Source organism: Hemibagrus wyckioides, linkage group LG07, assembly GCF_019097595.1.
Source record: "Hemibagrus wyckioides isolate EC202008001 linkage group LG07, SWU_Hwy_1.0, whole genome shotgun sequence".
Taxonomy (NCBI): domain Eukaryota; kingdom Metazoa; phylum Chordata; class Actinopteri; order Siluriformes; family Bagridae; genus Hemibagrus; species Hemibagrus wyckioides.
The window spans coordinates 25,175,901-25,194,341 of record NC_080716.1 but is presented as its reverse complement, the minus strand read 5'-3'; the positions used below and the strand labels follow the sequence as shown (position 1 = coordinate 25,194,341).

At 40.7% G+C, this 18,441-nt stretch overlaps 1 protein-coding gene across 6 annotated transcripts in view; it reads left to right on the top strand.

The window, feature by feature from the left end:
- arhgef11 (Rho guanine nucleotide exchange factor (GEF) 11) overlaps positions 1-16,917 on the top strand; it is a 36,936-nt gene extending 20,019 nt beyond the window's left edge. For 2 of the 6 annotated variants that reach the window (XM_058394156.1, XM_058394155.1), the window contains 21 exons: positions 75-104; positions 638-758; positions 1,546-1,749; positions 1,991-2,038; positions 2,129-2,277; positions 2,630-2,770; positions 3,209-3,285; positions 3,378-3,503; positions 3,709-3,826; positions 3,991-4,169; positions 4,319-4,394; positions 6,518-6,694; positions 6,791-6,872; positions 7,870-7,947; positions 8,033-8,073; positions 8,167-8,337; positions 8,476-8,706; positions 10,177-10,251; positions 12,474-12,757; positions 12,843-12,978; positions 13,935-16,917. In XM_058394156.1, coding sequence (XP_058250139.1) covers positions 75-104; positions 638-758; positions 1,546-1,749; positions 1,991-2,038; positions 2,129-2,277; positions 2,630-2,770; positions 3,209-3,285; positions 3,378-3,503; positions 3,709-3,826; positions 3,991-4,169; positions 4,319-4,394; positions 6,518-6,694; positions 6,791-6,872; positions 7,870-7,947; positions 8,033-8,073; positions 8,167-8,337; positions 8,476-8,706; positions 10,177-10,251; positions 12,474-12,757; positions 12,843-12,978; positions 13,935-13,993 — 2,603 coding nt within the window. In that variant the 3' untranslated portion in view covers positions 13,994-16,917. The other 4 variants (XM_058394161.1, XM_058394158.1, XM_058394159.1 and 1 more) reach the window with 3 other exon arrangements.
- The last annotated feature ends 1,524 nt before the right edge of the window (positions 16,918-18,441 follow it).

The following is an 18,441-nucleotide window of genomic DNA, read 5'->3' as shown; positions in this document are numbered from 1 at the left end:
AATTTTGATCACAGCTATGATTTTATTTATTTACTTTTCTTGTTTGTTTCTCCCTCCTACGTTTTCCCTTCTAGCGTTCCATGTCCCGTTATCCCCTTCAGAAGGTACATGTCTCTCCCTCTTTCATTCCCATCATTCCCATTATCCTGCCTTGGTTTAGTTGTTTTTTTTTCCCATATTTTTTGTATTTGCTGTATTAGTATATACTCTTTCTCTGTCTCTCTCGCTCTCTCTGTCTCTCGCTCTCTCTGTCTCTCTCCCTCTCTGTCTCTCTCCCTCTCTGTCTCTCGCTTCTCTCGCTCTCTCTCTCTCGCTCTCTCTCTCTCGCTCTCTGTCTCTCGCGCTCTCTCTCTCGCTTCTCTCTCTCGCTTCTCTCTCTCGCTTCCCTCTCTCGCTTCTCTCTCTTGCTTCTCTCTCTCGCTCTCTGTCTCTCGCTTCTCTCTCTCTCTCGTGCGCGCGCCCTCTCTCTCTGTCTCTCTCGCTCTCTCTCTCACTCTCTTTTTCTCCTCTCTCTGTCTCTCACTCTCTTTTTCTCTCTCTCTCTCTCTCTCTCTCTCTGTCTCTCACTCTCTTTTTCTCTCTCTCTCTCTGTCTGTCTGTCTCTGTCTCACTGTGTGACTCTCTGTGGCTGTGCCAGTGCGTGCAGGTAACGTGCGGAACATTATACAGCAGTTTGAGAACCACACAGACTGTGAGGAAGGAGAGAACGGAGGGCAGAGACTCTCCACTGGCAGCCTCGGGGACGAGAGCATGGACAGGTGTGTGTTAGGAGTGTATTCATATCATCATTATTGGAGACTTAATATCTGTAAGATAACTGCTAGTCCAAATAAGACACAGCAGAGTAAAAAATAAATGTACACACAGACAGACTTTATATATCACATGTACCGTGGATATGCGTTTTCATAAAAATGTGTTTTTATAAAGGTTTTTTTTAATAGTCAAGAGTTTCTATGGTTACATTACAATCAGCATTCATCACTATCCATCACTCATTACTGCTTTTCTGCTCATGGCCAGTGGAAATCAATTCTAGAGCAATCCAAGAAATGTAGTTTTTTTGTAGTTTATGAAACTAGAGGTTGGCCAACGTGACCAAAATATCATATCGTCATTCCTGAAGGCATTTCTGCCAAACACATGTCACAATATGTAGGTTTGAACATAAACTGCCATCAAAATGCTTTTAAAAAATGCTAAATAGAAAAAAAATTGTTTGATATTTTATTAAATGTCTACAAACATTTTTGTTTTTTTAATAAATTTGTAAGGATGAAAAAAAATATAAAAATAATTATACATTTTTTGCAGTTTTAAATATTAAGCACAACATTTTTATAAAAAATAAAAAGGGCTGCTTTTCAGTAAATATTTTTAAAAATAAAAACTGTAAAATATATATACGCTATAAAACGATAGCACGATATTGCAGAAGATTTTTTTGATATATCACAGTATCGATATATCATAAACTCTCTATGGCATCATGAAAGATTCCTGATCTGCTAAATTAAAATATTTATTTTCTTCTCCCTCTCTCAGTCCTACAGTGTCGGTGCGTTTGGCTCGCAGCGAGTCCTTGAAGGCACAGGGTGAGGGGCGTCGCCGTGGAGGCGGGACGGGGGCGGAGTCTGTTCCTCGTTCCCGCAGTGACGTTGACATGGAAGACTGTGACGAAAGGGAAGGGCCAGGATTACGCCCATTACATCACAGCGCTTCTTCCTCAGCCTCCAGCAGCTCAGCGAGGTGAGAAACACACACACACACACACATCTCAGGGCATTGGATGACTGATATTATAGTTAGAAGGAGATTAGCATCATGTTAAGCTCATGTACTTAGAACAATGATGATCACCTGTTGCTTTCTATTATAAATGTAGAATTATTCAGGGGGAAAGTTGTTACTTGGCAAAACAACATGCAGTGAAATTAAGGTTAGAAACCACTGAGAAGGTTTATTAAAAAATGTTTTCTTCCTATTCCAGGTCACTTGAGAATCCCACGCCACCTTATACCCCTCGCTCCAGACGCAGGTATGTAGCTGAAGCTTTCTAACCAAAATGCATTCATTTCTTTGCCCCAGCTTTTGCCTCCTGTCTGACTCTCTTCTGATCTTGTATTAGGAGCATGGACACACCGTTGGCATTGTTACCGGACGCTCCTCCTCTGGAAGAGGACGTTGTTGACTGTCAGAACTGGCAGGAGACCGTGGAGTCACACACACTGCTCTCTCTCAGCTCACGAGAGATCGACCGCCAGGCGGTCATATACGGTAAAATACAGGCCCAAGCCCACACTATAAACACTACAACGAAAAACACTACAATATATATAATTGCAATATCTAAATTTAAATATCAGAGAAAGTGATTCTCTGCCATACTGCATCACATTGTGAGATTAATCACATTATAATATAAACTTTTAAACCATTTCAGTCCAGCAAGTGATACTGAGCTTCACAAATATCTCTGATTACTTGTATAAAAACTGCTGACGTGAATTAGATCACAGTCCTGAGCCTCACTATGATCTAGTCTCCTCACTGTTCCCACAAGAGAAATCGTCCTGATTCATGAATCTGAACCAGAATTTTATTTGATTTTTGTTTTTCCCCCCTTTAGAATTATTCACGACAGAGGCGTCTCACCTGCGAACACTCAGGGTTCTGGATCAGGTGTTCTTCCAGAAAATGAGAAGCCTTCTGACTTCAGACGAGCTTTCCTGTATCTTCCCTAACCTGCCTCAGGTCTACGAGCTGCATGGTCAGTTTGGTTCGCAAGCTATTGGACAAATTGCTGAGCTTTTTGGTGTCAGTAGTGTAGTATATACATAATTCAGATGTGACCACTGTGCTAGGATTAAAAAAAGGACGAGGATGCCAATATTATTGACTTTATTAGTATTGGTGACCTCAGAGGACATTCAGGTTTGGGTGGGGATCAGAGAGTATTAATCAGAGAAGGGCAATGGGTAAAAATCTCAGCAGGATGCTACCACCACCCTGCTTTATTGTGCTTCAGGCTCTCTGTTTTTTTAATTTTTTTATTTGGGTTTTGTGTGAAAATATCATGCCATATGTTTCTAACAAATAAAGCAAAATGATGAGAGACCAATTCTATTTTATCAGCACACGGCTATATATTTCCCATGCAGCGTGTCTAGCAGTGAGGTCCGAGTGTAATGGTGTATTTGTTTCGCAGCGAGTCTTTGTGAATCCATGAAGAAGCTGAGGGAATCTCCTATAGTCCAAGGCATCGGAGACATCATGCTCGCTAGAGTGAGTGCTATATATATATACATATATATATATATACATACATACATACATACATACATACATACTGCTTATTAAATGTGCTGTGTGTGTAGTTTGAAGATGCAGCAGGAGAGGAGTTTCAGGAGCAGGTATCTCACCTGTGCAGTCAGCAGAGTCAGGCACTGGAGCTCATCAAGAACAAACAGCGCAAAGACCCTCGCTTCGCTCACCTTATACAGGTAATAACTGTTCTTCGAGAACCTTTAGATTTCTTTCACACTAGGTGTTTTTTGCCTCAACCTCTAGCATACATTTTAAAAAGAATCTGCAATGGCTTGTTTTCACAAAAAAAAATTTTCAGTAAAGTCTATTCATCACATATATACACACACGGTGACCTTTTTTGTCCAGAACAGTGCATTTCACCATGTTGTGTATTGTTAGGAGTGTGAGGCGAGTCCTCACTGCCGCCGGCTACAGCTCAAGGACCTGCTAGTGTCCGAGATGCAGAGACTCACCAAGTACCCCCTCCTGCTAGATAACATCATCAAACACACAGAAGGTATGTACAGTAGCACAACACAACCACCTTGACCCACACGTTATCACACCCACATTTACAATGAGCAAAAAAACAACCCTGCACTGTGGGCGATGTGGTGGAACGTGACTGAGCTATTCAGACACCATAACTAGAGCACATCAGCTTCTGTTTCTCCATTACAGCCAGTTCTCCAGACCTGCAGCCTCTGCTGAGGGCACAGGTGTGCTGCCGCAGGATACTGCAGGCCGTCAACGAGGTCGTCAGGGAGACAGAGCATCGACAACTTCTCAGCCAGTACCAGCGCAGGCTGGACTTATCACCCCTGGAGAGACAGGCCAATCCCGTTGCAGCATCGTTCAAGGTACCGCCCTGTCCCACTTCAGCCATCTGTCTCCATGTTAGAGCAGTGGCTATAAAAATATCAATTATTCAGTGTGCTCACACTTACACAAGGGTTACACTAACGCTCTCTCTCTCTCTCTCTCTCTCTCTCTCTCTGTGTGTGTGTAGAATCTGGACTTGACCACAAAGAGGATGATTCATGAAGGTCCTCTAACGTGGAAAGTCAGTAAAGACAAAGTTATAGGTAAGAACCCCTCACTCGAGCTGATGATCATCCATCTCTCTTCTGTCATGATTCTGAATGAGAGAAAAAAATGCTCAAATCTAAAATCTCTTAAATCTATCATCTACATCAGACATTGTACATCTCACTGTGGGTTGCCATGGTTTCCAGGGTGGGTCTGTGTGGAGCAAATCAGTTAAAGCCATTTTTTGATCAGTTGGCCATTTTGTTTGTTTGTTTAATTTACATTTCAATTTTAAAGTATTTTATTGACATGATTAGCATACAATACAATATTGCCAAAGCTTCAAGATAATAGGTAAAGGAGATACCTTTACCTTTATTATTTTATTATTATATATAAATAAATAAATAGCATGTTTGTTTATTTTTTTTAAATATTTTAATTATTTGCACATAAAAAATGAACAAAATGAAAATATAATAATAAAAAATATATATATATATATATATATATATATATATATAATATAATAAAAATACTAATAATACTAATAAATAAAATACAGTAGAGTAAGTGAAATCTGTTGATTGTGTAGTTGTTCAGTGAAATGTGGTCAGAGCTTGCACATTTACAAATAAATGGAAATAATAGTGCATTAATGAGGGGAATTCTACCTTTTCAGAGCAGAATGATGCAGGAATGCTGCATTACATGTGGAAATTATTTTAGACCTCATCTAAACCAAAAGTACTTGGAAACATATCCAAGATACACTATATTGCCAAAAGTATTCGCTCACCTGCCTTGACTCGCATATGAACTTAAGTGACATCCCATTCCTAATCCATAGGGTTCAATATGACGTCGGTCCACCCTTTGCAGCTATAACAGCTTCAACTCTTCTGAGAAGGCTGTCCACAAGGTTTAGGAGTGTGTTTATGGGAATTTTTGACCATTCTTCCAGAAGTGCATTTGTGAGGTCACACACTGATGTTGGACGAGAAGGCCTGGCTCTCAGTCTCCGCTCTAATTCATCCCAAAGGTGTTCTATCGGGTTGAGGTCAGGACTCTGTGCAGGCCAGTCAAGTTCATCCACACCAGACTCTGTCATCCATGTCTTTATGGACCTTGCTGTGTGCTCTGGTGCACAGTCATGTTGGAAGAGGAAGGGGCCAGCTCCAAACTCCAAACCACAAAGTTGGGAGCATGGAATTGTCCAAAATGTCTTGGTATGCTGAAGCATTCAGAGTTCCTTTCACTGGAATTAAGGGGCCAAGCCCAGCTCCTGAAAAACAACCCCACACCATAATCCCCCCTCCACCAAACTTTACACTTGGCACAATGCAGTCAGACAAGTACCGTTCTCCTGGCAACCGCCAAACCCAGACTCGTCCATCAGATTGCCAGATGGAGAAGCGCGATTCGTCACTCCAGAGAACGCGTCTCCACTGCTCTAGAGTCCAGTGGCGGCGTGCTTTACACCACTGCATCCGACGCTTTGCATTGCACTTGGTGATGTATGGCTTGGATGCAGCTGCTCGGCCATGGAAACCCATTCCATGAAGCTCTCTGCGCACTGTTCTTGAGCTAATCTGAAGGCCACATGAAGTTTGGAGGTCTGTAGCGATTGACTCTGCAGAAAGTTGGCGACCTCTTCACACTATGCGCCTCAGCATCCGCTGACCACGCTCCGTCAGTTTACGTGGCCTACCACTTCGTGGCTGAGTTGCTGTCGTTCCCAAACACTTCCACGTTCTTATAATACAGCTGACAGTTGACTGTGGAATATTTAGGAGCGAGGAAATTTCACGACTGGATTTGTTGCACAGGTGGCATCCTATCACAGTTCCACGCTGGAATTCACTGAGCTCCTGAGAGCGACCCATTCTTTCACAAATGTTTGTAAAAACAGTCTGCATGCCTAGGTGCTTGATTTTATACACCTGTGGCCATGGAAGTGATTGGAACACCTGATTCTGATTATTTGGATGGGTGAGCGAATACTTTTGGCAATATAGTGTATGTCCATCTCCATATCCTTTCATTGTTATACTTTAAAGATAAAAGGTTGACTCCTGTAATGCGATGATGGTTTGTCTTTTTGGTATACACTAATGTGTGTGTGTGTATAAGGATGTACACACACTGTATCCATTTTCATTTGTTGTGTGTGTTTCAGAGGTGCAAGCTCTGCTGCTCTCAGACCTGTTGGTGCTCCTCCAGAAAGGTCCGGATGACCGCCTGATCCTGCGCTGTCCGTCACGTTCTCTGGGCGGAGTCGGGAACACAGACCATAAAACGCCGTTTTGCCCAGTGGTCCGCCTCAACTCCTCCCTCGTCAGATCGAACGCTACAGGTGTGTGGACGTCTGTAGGTCACTCTCATGCTGGGAATGAGATGTTTGTGGGGGGGGCAGTCTGTTTGATGAAACTTTTTTGTGTGCATTTGTCAGATAACAAAGCGCTGTATGTGGTCAGCACGTCTGAGACACAGATGTACGAGCTGGTGGCTGGAACGACCTCAGAGAGAAACACGTGAGATTTATTTTTTTAGTCATCATACCTGATAGTCACGTATGAATAAAGTTATAATCACATACACAGTGAGAGACGAATCCTTTGACCTACATGAGGATGAGCACTATTATTATCTACAGTATTATATCAACTAGATGAAAATGTGTATTAAACTTTTCAGCTATACACACTATTAGGTGTTAATATTGATTAAACCGATTTTTGTTTAATATTGAGAGTATACAGTGTAAGAGATTTGAAGAGGAATTGTATCCCATATGCTGAAAAGAAATACGACTTTACGCTCCATCAACATTTCTGTTGTTGTTTTAAGACACTGGAATGAAATACAGGAGATAGGCATCAATTTTTACAAACGTTTCAGCAACAGGAGACACGAGCCTGCAGATGCTAGAAAGTTGTGTGTGTTTGTATATACACTGCACTTGGGTGATGTCTACCCGCAGATATTGTTGATCCAGAGTTAAAATGATGAGTAGTAGATACTCTGGACTGTCTTTCGGTATTATTTAAGCGAGGCATGATTCTCACATGAATCCTGACACAAGGGTTGTGTACGATTGGATAAGAATCTGCCCAGAATTTCCTCAAAACTCGGGGGAGGACAAACATTTTAGCTGAAGACCCAAGCTGCTTGCTTGCTTTTTACATCAGTTATCTTTATGTAAAGATGCTTTGTCCATTGTCCAAATAAAACTGAATGGCTGATGAAATCTGCAGGGAGATTTAATTAGAAAAACCAAGAGATTTGTGTTTTATAAACTTCTGTCATGATTTTGTATTCTATAGTCAGGTTTATGCTCAAATCGTTGCAGGTCTTCCCAAAACATTAATTTTGCTCACATGTAGAATAATGAAATGAGTGATGCAATTGCAGCAAACAAACCATGACCATGCTGTATGTGTCCAGCCTTCATTTTTCCCTTGAGTAGAGTTGATTTGAGCATTTTCCTGCTTTTGGGGACCTGATTTGCTTTGACTGTTCTTTGCACAGCTGGAAGGACCTGCTAGAAAAGACAATCGCATTAGCCTCTGAAGGTGCTGCGGCCACCAAACACGGATCACCCGCTCAGTAAGTTGCTCTAAATTTGTTTTCTTGGCTAAATGTCAATATTGTGATGTACGGTAACCCTCCCGTCTCTCTGTGTCTTCTCCAGATCCACTGTTCGGCGATTACATGACAGTCACGTGAGTCAGGGTAAGTGAACAATGTCATGTGTTTGTGTGGAATTTGCTCTTCTTCGTACAGCTGCATGTTATTAAACACAGACGCCATCTCTCTGTCCTTCAGACGGTTCGCTGGCTGAAGAGACGAGTTCCGTGGAGAGAGATTCACAGAGCGATGATGAAACTGCTCTCCCTTCCAACACCCCAACCGACCAATCAGAAACCTTCCTCCACGACGATGCACACAGTAGCCTGCCACCACGGCCTGAAGTCTCTGAAGCTGCTCTGCAAGATGGTTAGGAAAAAAAAAAACATTCCTGAAAATAATTATTATGATCATAATTTCTTATAACTTTGAATAAGCATTTGTTGGGTTGGGTTTTTGAAAAGGTTAAAGTGATGAATGTCCTGTCTTCCTCTTGCTTTCTCTCAGTCGAGACACTCAGACAGTTAATCTTCAGAGATCTGGAAGATGGGTGGAGCCAAGATTCAGATGACACGCCTACCAACGAAACAGCCAACGAAAGAAGCCCGTTCACAGACCGCCCCGGATCAGAGATGTCCGAGCCGAGCTTTACCGAAAGCCCAAATCAGTCAATGCAGGATCATGTCGATGCCCCGCCCATGGAGGCGGAGCGACCGACTCTGCAGCTTGTTAGGAAAGGTGAGCACTGATTACCAGCTGCTTTTCACTGTACAATTTAGCTGATATTTAAAAATAATAATAATTCATCTTTACTTGTTAAAATGTAAACAATTACATTTTTATTATTGATCTAAATGTTATTTTTTGTATTTAACACAGAATTTTTCAGTACTTGCATGTACACATTTTGTGATGTCACGAAAACACAGTGGCATTAACCTATCATGGGGTGAGATGCTAATCAGCTAAACGTGTTGGTGATCGATCTTGCTAATCTTGGTAGAGAACATCTTTATGAATATTATGGGATATTTAGACACAAATCAGTAAGAATGTGTGTTGACATGTGACTTAGTTTAGGTGTTTCGTTCGATGGAATGCATCAGCATCAACATATCCAGACCTATTCTTCAGAGATATTGTCGAGGTGTTGGTTGTGTTGGTGTTAGAAGCAACAGTGGTTTTCACACTGGGCAGGTTTGCTACGGTCCAAATCCGAGTGTGATTGTTCTGTGCCTCGTACAAGCTCATTTGATTCTAAATTAAATCATCAAAAAACATGCATGGACTATTTCTGTTGTTATATTGGTCCTATTTTGCCCTGTAAGGTGTCTCAACTCCTCCTCAGCCACTCATGCTACACACGCGCAAGTTACATTACTTCCTGAACGAGTGCAGACCCGAGTACGAGCTGCATTCACGTTCACGTGGAATCCAGTGCAGCCGAACTCGCACCACATCCTACAGGTAGTCTCGGGTTCGGTACCAATGCTGCACTTCCCTGTCCACATGACAGCTTTCACATTACCAGTCCATCATGTGAACCAAACCATGCTGTTTCAGAATAAACTGCCAGTGTGAATGCCTCCTTTATCTATTCACATGGTGTAATAAGAGCAGTAAGGGTCGGGGTAGGATTGAGAGAGAGTTAGAGGGCATTAGTGGGTGTCTAATTTGCATATTTTTGCATATTCATAACTTTATAAATATTCCTCAGACATTTTCAATTCATTCTTCGGCGTACAAAAATCTTCGGCATTTATTATTCATAACTTTTTTTTTTTTTATTCTTAATGTGAATTTTGAATGTGGTGTATAATGATTTTTCTTTTTCTTTCAATGTCTTTCTCACATTTTCCTTCCTCTCTCCCTCTCTCTCCCTCTCTCTGCATGTGCTCAGAGCTTGCTGTAATGAAGCTGATGTGATCTTAATACACTTTTCCTTGTTTTTCCTTCTCACCTTTCTCTCACACACACACCAACATTCTCACTCACACTGACTTTCTACATTGCTTTATATATTTATCTGCCTCTCCTTATTTGCACCAATACTGACAACAATTTCGGTGATCTGATTTTACCACACGCACCTTCTCTCTCTCTCTCTCTCTCTCTCTCACACACACACACATGCCTCTCACACACGAACATTCACTCTTACACCTCTCACACACACACGTTGTGTCTCTCCCTGTCCTTCGTGCACAGCTGTGGGTGTGGGCTCTTCTTCTATTCCTGATGACATACCTGATGTCACCTCCATCCAATCTTCTGATTCAAAAGGTGGGATTAATACACCGGATCATCCACAGATTCTTTATTCGCAATGTACTTATCCTGTTTTTCTTTCTTTTTTCTTTCTTCAAACATTTTTTACAATATCCCTATGAAAGCTTTAGGTGTTAGCTGATGCTGGTCCAATAATACTGGTTATTTATTCAATTATTTATTTGTTGGTTTGTTTGCTTGTTTGTTTATTTATCCTGTTTAATTAATTCATTTATATTTTTGTGGAAATGGTGTCAGGTCAGTGAATCTTTCGGCCTCTCCATAGGGCTTTTCACACGTGAAATAGTTCCTCTGGATGATGATAAACTCAGAGTAAACAGAATCCTGGGTAATGTTGTGGTTTCTTACTGCTAATACTTGCCCAGTATGAACAATTAATCTTCCTAATCTGAAAATTCATACCTCCTTCACACATTCCCACAGTCAACAACCACGGTTTGATAAATACAGTGTGACCGCTGTAAATAACGGCTCGTCTCACACTCTAACCTCGGAGAGAAAGTAGTTGAGGTCTGCCGTTCTGTACACCAGCAGATATTGTTACCTTTCACAGATTTCTTTTTTGTCATGTAGTTGACCAGACGTTCATTGATCTCTAACTTCTGCAAATGTTTTTAACGTGACAGTTTTTCCCCCTCCACTACAGCACACACTTCCTGTCACGCTCGGTGTTTGCCGCCTGATTCCACTGAACTGATTTTGTTTGTGTTGCTATATTCAGGCACCAAATTTATGATGTGTAAATCAGTGCTCTGACACCATTTCTATTCCTCAGAGAAATCTCTCTCTCTCTCTCTCTCTCTCTCTCTCTCTCTCTTTCTCTCATAGTTAAAGTGATTTTAACTTTGAGATGCTTTTGAGAAAAAGTTCTGGCTTTATGCTATCTTCTTCCATTTCCTATCTGCCTCTCTCTGTCTATCTCTCTCTCTGTCTGTCTGTCTGTCTCTCTCTCTCTCTCTCTCTCTTTCTCTCTCTCTCTCTCTCCCTCCCTCTCTCTCTCTCTCTCTCTCTCTCTCACTCTCTCTCTCTGTCTTGCTTGTCCTTTAAGCAATAATTGATCAAATCCTCAAATCCACTGCTTTGTTAGATTTCCCCCTCTTCCTTTTTGGATGAATAGTCTGTATTAGCGTTAGTTTCTTTTCACTGTATGTTCGAGACAAAAGAAGCTCAAACAAGAACCAGCTGAATCAAATTTATTTTCCTCCACTTCCCAACATAAACAACTGGAATGAAGATGTTGGGGAGGAATAAAAGCAGCTGCATCTCTTCAGTGCTCCAGTTAATTCTGTTCATGAGACTGATCAGCTGAACAACGAATATCTCCTTGATAAAGTGCTTTAACATTTAATGACATCCACAGTGTAATGAATTTAGAGAATTCTCCTTTTGCTCTTAGCTCATGAAATAATAATGCTAATGAACAGAAAACAAACAAGATCTTGTTTTATTTCCAGTGCAATTTTTTAATGGGTGTGCAAAAATATTAACAGTGCAATCTGTAAAAAAAATAATAATAATAAATAAGCAGTGCAATTTCTTTTCTTTTTGTAAAAAAAAAAATCTTTCCTGTAAATATCTTTATTTAAAAGAACGATAGTTTGCACTTTTTTTGCAATAGGTGACGCTGTTACTGTGACTTAATAATTTTTTAGTTGCATTATATAAGAACAAAAAATGAAACATTAATCAAGAATCGTTCATAAAGATTTTTTCCTCTCGATATTACCAATGTCTATTTTTGTAGTACCCAAACCTAATTGAAAAAATTGTTGCTGCTGTATTTCCATGGTGTGTTTTTTTTTTTTTGTTGCTCAGACACTGCAGAGAGACAGTGCTGTTATTGCTAACAGGAGAAAACAATTCTTTAATATCAAACAGGTTTCACTGCTAGCTCCTCAAAACAAAAGAGCATGAGCATTTCTAGCAACATTCAATGTCACATCAATGAGAAACCCAATATAGAAATAGTGGAGATGTTTACTAGACTCGATGCTGCTGAGTCCTATACCTGCATGCATTTTGGGACTCGACTCGTGGACCGAGGTCGAAGTTTGAGCAGAGCACTGAAGATCACATATCACATTACCATCTTATATATATATATATATATATATATATATATATATATATATATATATATATAAATATAAATAAAAGTGCTGTCCTTAGATTTTGATTTGGTCCACGTTCCTGCGTGCTTGTGTCTCTTTCTCTAGGGAATCTGTTCTACCTGGTGATGCCCAGAGATCAGATGGGAGCTCTCACAGAGGAGAGCAGCACAGACGACGTGAGGGAACCGAGTCTTTCTGAAGCACCCAAAGCCGTCTCATCGTCTTCACAGCAAGAGGACGAAGAGCAGGGAACCCCGAGCCGGACGCATCCGGAGGTGTCAAGGAATGAGAGCCAATCACGGGCCAGCTCACAGAGGCATGTGATAAAGAACACGGATGAGATCTTTCAAACGATGGACCAGCTGATGAAAAAGCTGCATCGGCTCAGGGTAAACACACACACACACTTTCACTCAGTTAATATCCATAGCACTGACGCTGTACTTACTTCAACCTTTTTTTTTCCCTTTACAGGAGATCGAAGCCGACCATTACAGACTTGTAAAGACAGAAAAGAAGAAATTGCCCTTCGGGCAAAATTCAGATGATGTCATCCACACATCTGCTTCTGTTGTCAGGGTGCCATCCATGGACAGAGGAGCAGGAGACGGTGAGCGGGTCAAAACAAATAAGTCACGTCATCTTTAACAGGCTGATGCTGAACCTTATGCAGTTTTGTCACCAGATTTTAAGAAAGTGTGCATGTTTAGGCATAGTGCTGTTGGTGTATTGAAGAAATTATATCTTGTTTCCTGCTTCACTATTCAACTCATTCTTATAGCTTGAAAAATATAGGACATATTCTCTCAGAGGAGAAATCCATATTACACTGTACACTGATCAGCCATAACATTAAATCCACCTGCCTAATATTGTGTAGTTTCCCGTTGTGCTGCTAAAACAGCTCTTAACTCATCAAAGCCTGGACTCTGAAGGTTTGCTGTGGTATCAGTCACCCAGACGTGAGCAGCAGATCCTTTAAATCCTGCAAGTTGTCAGGTGGAGCCTCCATGGATCAGACTTGTTCCCACAGACGCTCCATCAGACTGGGATCCGTGGACTTTGGATGTCGAGTCAACATCTTGAACTCTTTGTCATGTTCCACAATGCAGGTTTTAATGCTCTGGCTGATCAGTGTGTATAATGTGACCATTTAAAGGTCCAATAAGGTCAATATATTGACCGCATTCACACGAGTATCATTCAACGAACACACCTATTTAACCATTAGAACATTTTAGCTAATAAAATATAAATAAATAAAAAAAATCTTAAAGCTTTCAAGGTTTATTTTGTAATGAAATTCAATCAATTTATTTATTTTGTTCGTCTGGCTAGTTTTATTTATTTACTGATTAATTAATTAATTTATTTAGACAGTATTTTCTCATGCTGTACAGCTTTAGAGTTAAGCATGTGGAAATATAGCTGTGTTCAAAATCAATTTATAAATGTCCAACAAATTTACTAAATCATTTCTAAAGCACAAACAGGCATGTTTTGTTAATGTATTAACACTCATCCTTCTTTCATCTGCATTTCCTCTCTCTCTTTCTGACTCCGCAGGGAAAGAAGGAGATTCTACAGACGCCGTGCAGCCTGTGATACAGTCCACAGGATTCTGACACACACACACACACACAATGTGCTGAAGGATTTTTTTTAAAATATACACTCACAAATAAAGGAAAAACAAAACAGGATTTCTCTCAACTTTTCGCATCCTATGTAGCTCCTTCCTACAATCCCAGCATGCTTTGCTCCCAGGAGAAGCCAGGAATCTGATGTATGTAGTTCGTGTCCTCTTCGAGAAAGAGGACAGAAGACGCTTCAGCTGGAAAGCAAGAAAAGAAACGTTGTGAAACGTGAAACCTAGAAGGTTTAATTGTGTGTGACAAAAGAAGGTAAAGCGAGGTCGATACGACGGTGACGTCAGCGAAGGAAGGCGAGCTCGAAACGGGATTGGCTGAGCAAAATGACTCCGCCCTCTGAAGCTGAAGGAAGCCCCCCCCGCACTTTACCTGCTGTATGTATATAATCCGTACTCACATTCAGCCTTCACCTCATCAGTCAGAAAAGGGGAACTTGTATGTGTAAAACGGGATTCGTTTCCCCACAATGCACCTGTGTCTGCTATAGCCGTGCGCTCCGTCACTACCCACCTTATACTGTGTGTGTAAATGAAAGACGTTTTAAACTTCAGGTTGTTTTGCACTGTGGTCCTGAGTAAGGATGTTGCATTACTATCATTGTGTACACTATGTTGTAGCGTTTGTTTGCTAACTGAACACTATGCGAGAGTGATGAAGGACTAGCGAGGGTGGTTTTGGGTTTGGATTTTGTTGCGTTCTGTTGTTTAATCTCTACGCACAATGTTTAAAGCAGCTGGCTACACTGAAATAATACAAGTCATCTGTCCTTGTCATAGAGGTACATCTTTCATACCTTTAGTGTGTATGTTTTACCTGGAAAGGTACACACTATACACTATATATAAAGTACACGGTCTTCTCATCATGAAAAAGACGCACACTACAGGTATGATGGGAGTACCATACTCATGACAAGGGAAGGTACTGTTGAGTGAGGGGTTATTTTTCCCTCTCTCTGAGAGTGTATGTAGCACACTACCACCACCACCACCACTGCTGCTGCACTGCACACTACTGTATTGCTGAATATGCAGACTGTCACTGCTGAGAGGGATTTATTTATATTAAAAAATAATAATAATCTGTAGCCTGCTATGTTACCTGTGATGATATCAAGTCTGCGTGGTGTCAATACTGTGAAGTTTGTCCCTCACCTCAGCAATAGCACATGAAGGGATTCGATCTAGCCCATTTCACACTGACCTGAGAACGGATTGGCTGTGCTCGAAAACACGGCTGATCCGAGATCCGAGTTAAAATCGAGCACACGTCAGGGGCGAGTCCTGATTTTTGATCCGTGATTGATGTACCTGGGGCAACAAGTGAAATACAGAGGTGGTCCATACTGCAGAACCAAAAGTCTAAAGGATTGGAGCTGGACTTGGTCTCTGCCTGTAAGCCTAATCCTTAATCCCTAACATGAATAAACCAAGTTGACTCCATCTCCTTGGAGCTTTATTTAGACTCCACCCAGGTATCAGATTCCCACCTCCTGGAGTTTTATTTCGATTCATCCCAAGTAGAAGAAACTGGATCAGGTCTGACTCAACCACCTGGGGGTTTTATTTCAGTTCAGATTGGATTTGGGTCAGGTCTGACTCAATCCCCTGTAATTTTATTTTGATTCACCCAAAGTAGAAGGAGTTGGATCAGGACTGACTCCACCCTTTTAGAGTTTTATTTATTTTAGCCCAGCTTAGATTGGATTTGGATCAGGTTTGACTCCACCCCCTGGAGTTTTATTTTGATTCATCCCAAGTATAGGGTGTTGGATCAGGTCAGATTCCACCCCCTGGAGTTTTATTTCAGCTCAGCTTAGATTGAATTTGGAGCAGGTCTCACTCCACCCCCTGGAGTTTTATTTAAGCTCATCTTAGATTGGATTTGGATCAGGTTTGACTCCACCCCCTAGAGTTTTATTTTGATTCATCCCAAGTAGAAGGAGATGGATCAGGTCTGACTCCAAGCCTTGGAGTTTTATTTCAGCTCAGCTTAGATTGGATTTGGATCAGGTCTGACTCAATCCCCTGGAGTTTTATTTCAATTCATCCCAAATAGATGGATGTGGATCAGGTCAGACTCCACCCCCTGGAGTTTTGGTTTAACACCCCATAGGAGGGAGGAGCTCGATCAGATCCGACTCCACCCCCTGGACCTTTGTTTCAGCCATCCCTTCCCCTCTATTTCCTGGGGGGGAAAGAGGAGTTGGATCCAGTCAGAATCCACCATTTTGTTTCTAATCCACCTGAGTAGCATAAGCTAGATCTGCTCCAACTCCACACCTTGGAATTTTGCTTCTGCAGCAAGTGGTTCCCGAGGCAACCAGCCAATCGGGAGCTCGGTCGTATGTCGTCACTATAACATCGTGCACAATGTCACTAGTGATTTGGCTAATAATAATTTTTAAAAAAATCAGTATTTAATGCTAAGCACTACATCTATATGAAGAAATTTTAGTTATAATAGTTAATAGTGATGTCATGATAAAGTTTGCGATTGGTTGATCACATGTTGCCCAGAGACGCCGATCATTGAGCTAAATCAGAATATATCCGATTTGCCTAACACTAGCTTAAAACTCTGTAGTGTTTAGCCTATAAATCCTAACACACAAAAGGGAGAAGGAAGATGTGTTTTCTTTTTCCACTGCTGAGCTTTTATCAGTACGAGTGGATTTAATCTGTGTCTGTCTAACTACTGTGTAACTCAGGTGGAGAAATGTTGACCCTATTTCTCTTCTTAGCTTTAACTCATGCACCGTTTTCCATCATCTCATCCTTTTTCTACTTTAATTTCCACCCCCCCCCTTTTTCCATATCTACATGTTCACTTTTTTTTTTTTCGTTGTAAAAAAATAAAATAAAATTGAATGCACATTGGGGAGGAAAAAAAAAGAAGCAAACTGCAAGAGCCAGAGCTTGTGGAAACTACTGTGTGCATATAATTCTTTATTATTTTTTTTATTATTGTTGTTATTATTATAATTATTATTCTCAATCTCGTTCACTCATGTAATATAGACACCACACTCTTGTTTTATAAATGTTCTTTTATGTAAAGCTCTAGTTATTACTTTCGATTTTATTTTTGTAGATACGGGACAAAAATGTGTAAATTATTTTATCTCCCTGTTTGAAAACGGCAAGATTGTTAGCTGCACAGTAGGAAACTAAAAAACAAAAAACAAACAAAAAAAATGATCACGACTCATTTGTTTTGTGATGTAAAAAAGGATCCAAATAAATAAAAACGTGTTGCAGTTATCGAAGCTGAACACTGAATCATTTTTTTTTTTTTATTCTCATTATATGCTCACTATAACAGCAGCTCTGACAATGGTACCAAATGTAATTACCTGTAATAACAGGTTTATATTCATTCGCTGGTTCTTATGTTATAGTATCCACAGTTAGAGCATATTTATAGGTACATGTATGGTGGGATTGTCAGACCAAGTTCTTTAACATTTAAAATCCACTAATTGGAGAATGGCATAAGAACAAATTTAAAGGACAGCTACTATTAATAATAATAAATAATAATCCTTATTATCGTAACCTTACTTTGAAGAATGTTTCTGTTTATGTATAAGCCTAGATGTTGCTGATTGACTAATCATTTATTCCCAAAAATATTCATGAAAGCTTCCCCCCCCACACACACATACATACACACACACACACATACATACACTATAGACCATATCCATCTACACTGATCAGATATAACGTTAAATCCACCATCTTAATATTGTGTAGTTTCCCCTTATGCCACCAAAACACTCACTGAATCATGGACTCCACAAGACCTCTGACGGTGTGCTGTGGTATCGGTCACCAAGACGTCAGCAGCAGATCCTCTAAGTTGTGAGGTGGAGCCTCCATGGATCAGACTTGTTCCCACAGACGCTCTATCAGATTGGGATCTGGAGAATTGAAAGGCTGCGTCAACATCTTGAACCCTTTGTCATGTTCCTCACTGCAGAAATTGTACAGGAATGGTTTAAGGAAAATGATTTTATGTTCAGAGTGTTGACTCGGGCCTCTAAATTCCCCAGATTTCAATCCGATTCTGACGAACATTCCCAACCAGAATTCAGCTTTACAAATGGATTTTCTCAAAACATTTTTTGCTATCGCAACAGCTCGATTTTTTTTTAAAAACCATGTTCCAAGCTGTAATTTTATGTTATTCAATAGAGTTGCAGTTCATACACTATACTGGAAAAAGTTTTGGGACACCCCTCCAAATCACTGAATTCAGGTTTTGGACTTGGCCCCTTAGTTCCAGTGAAAGGAACTCTTAATGCTTCAGCTTCATACCAAGACATTTTGGACAATTTCATGCTTTGTGGGAACAGTTTGTGAGCGGATACTGTGAACCAGACCTTCTCATCCAACATCAATGCCGGACCTCACAAA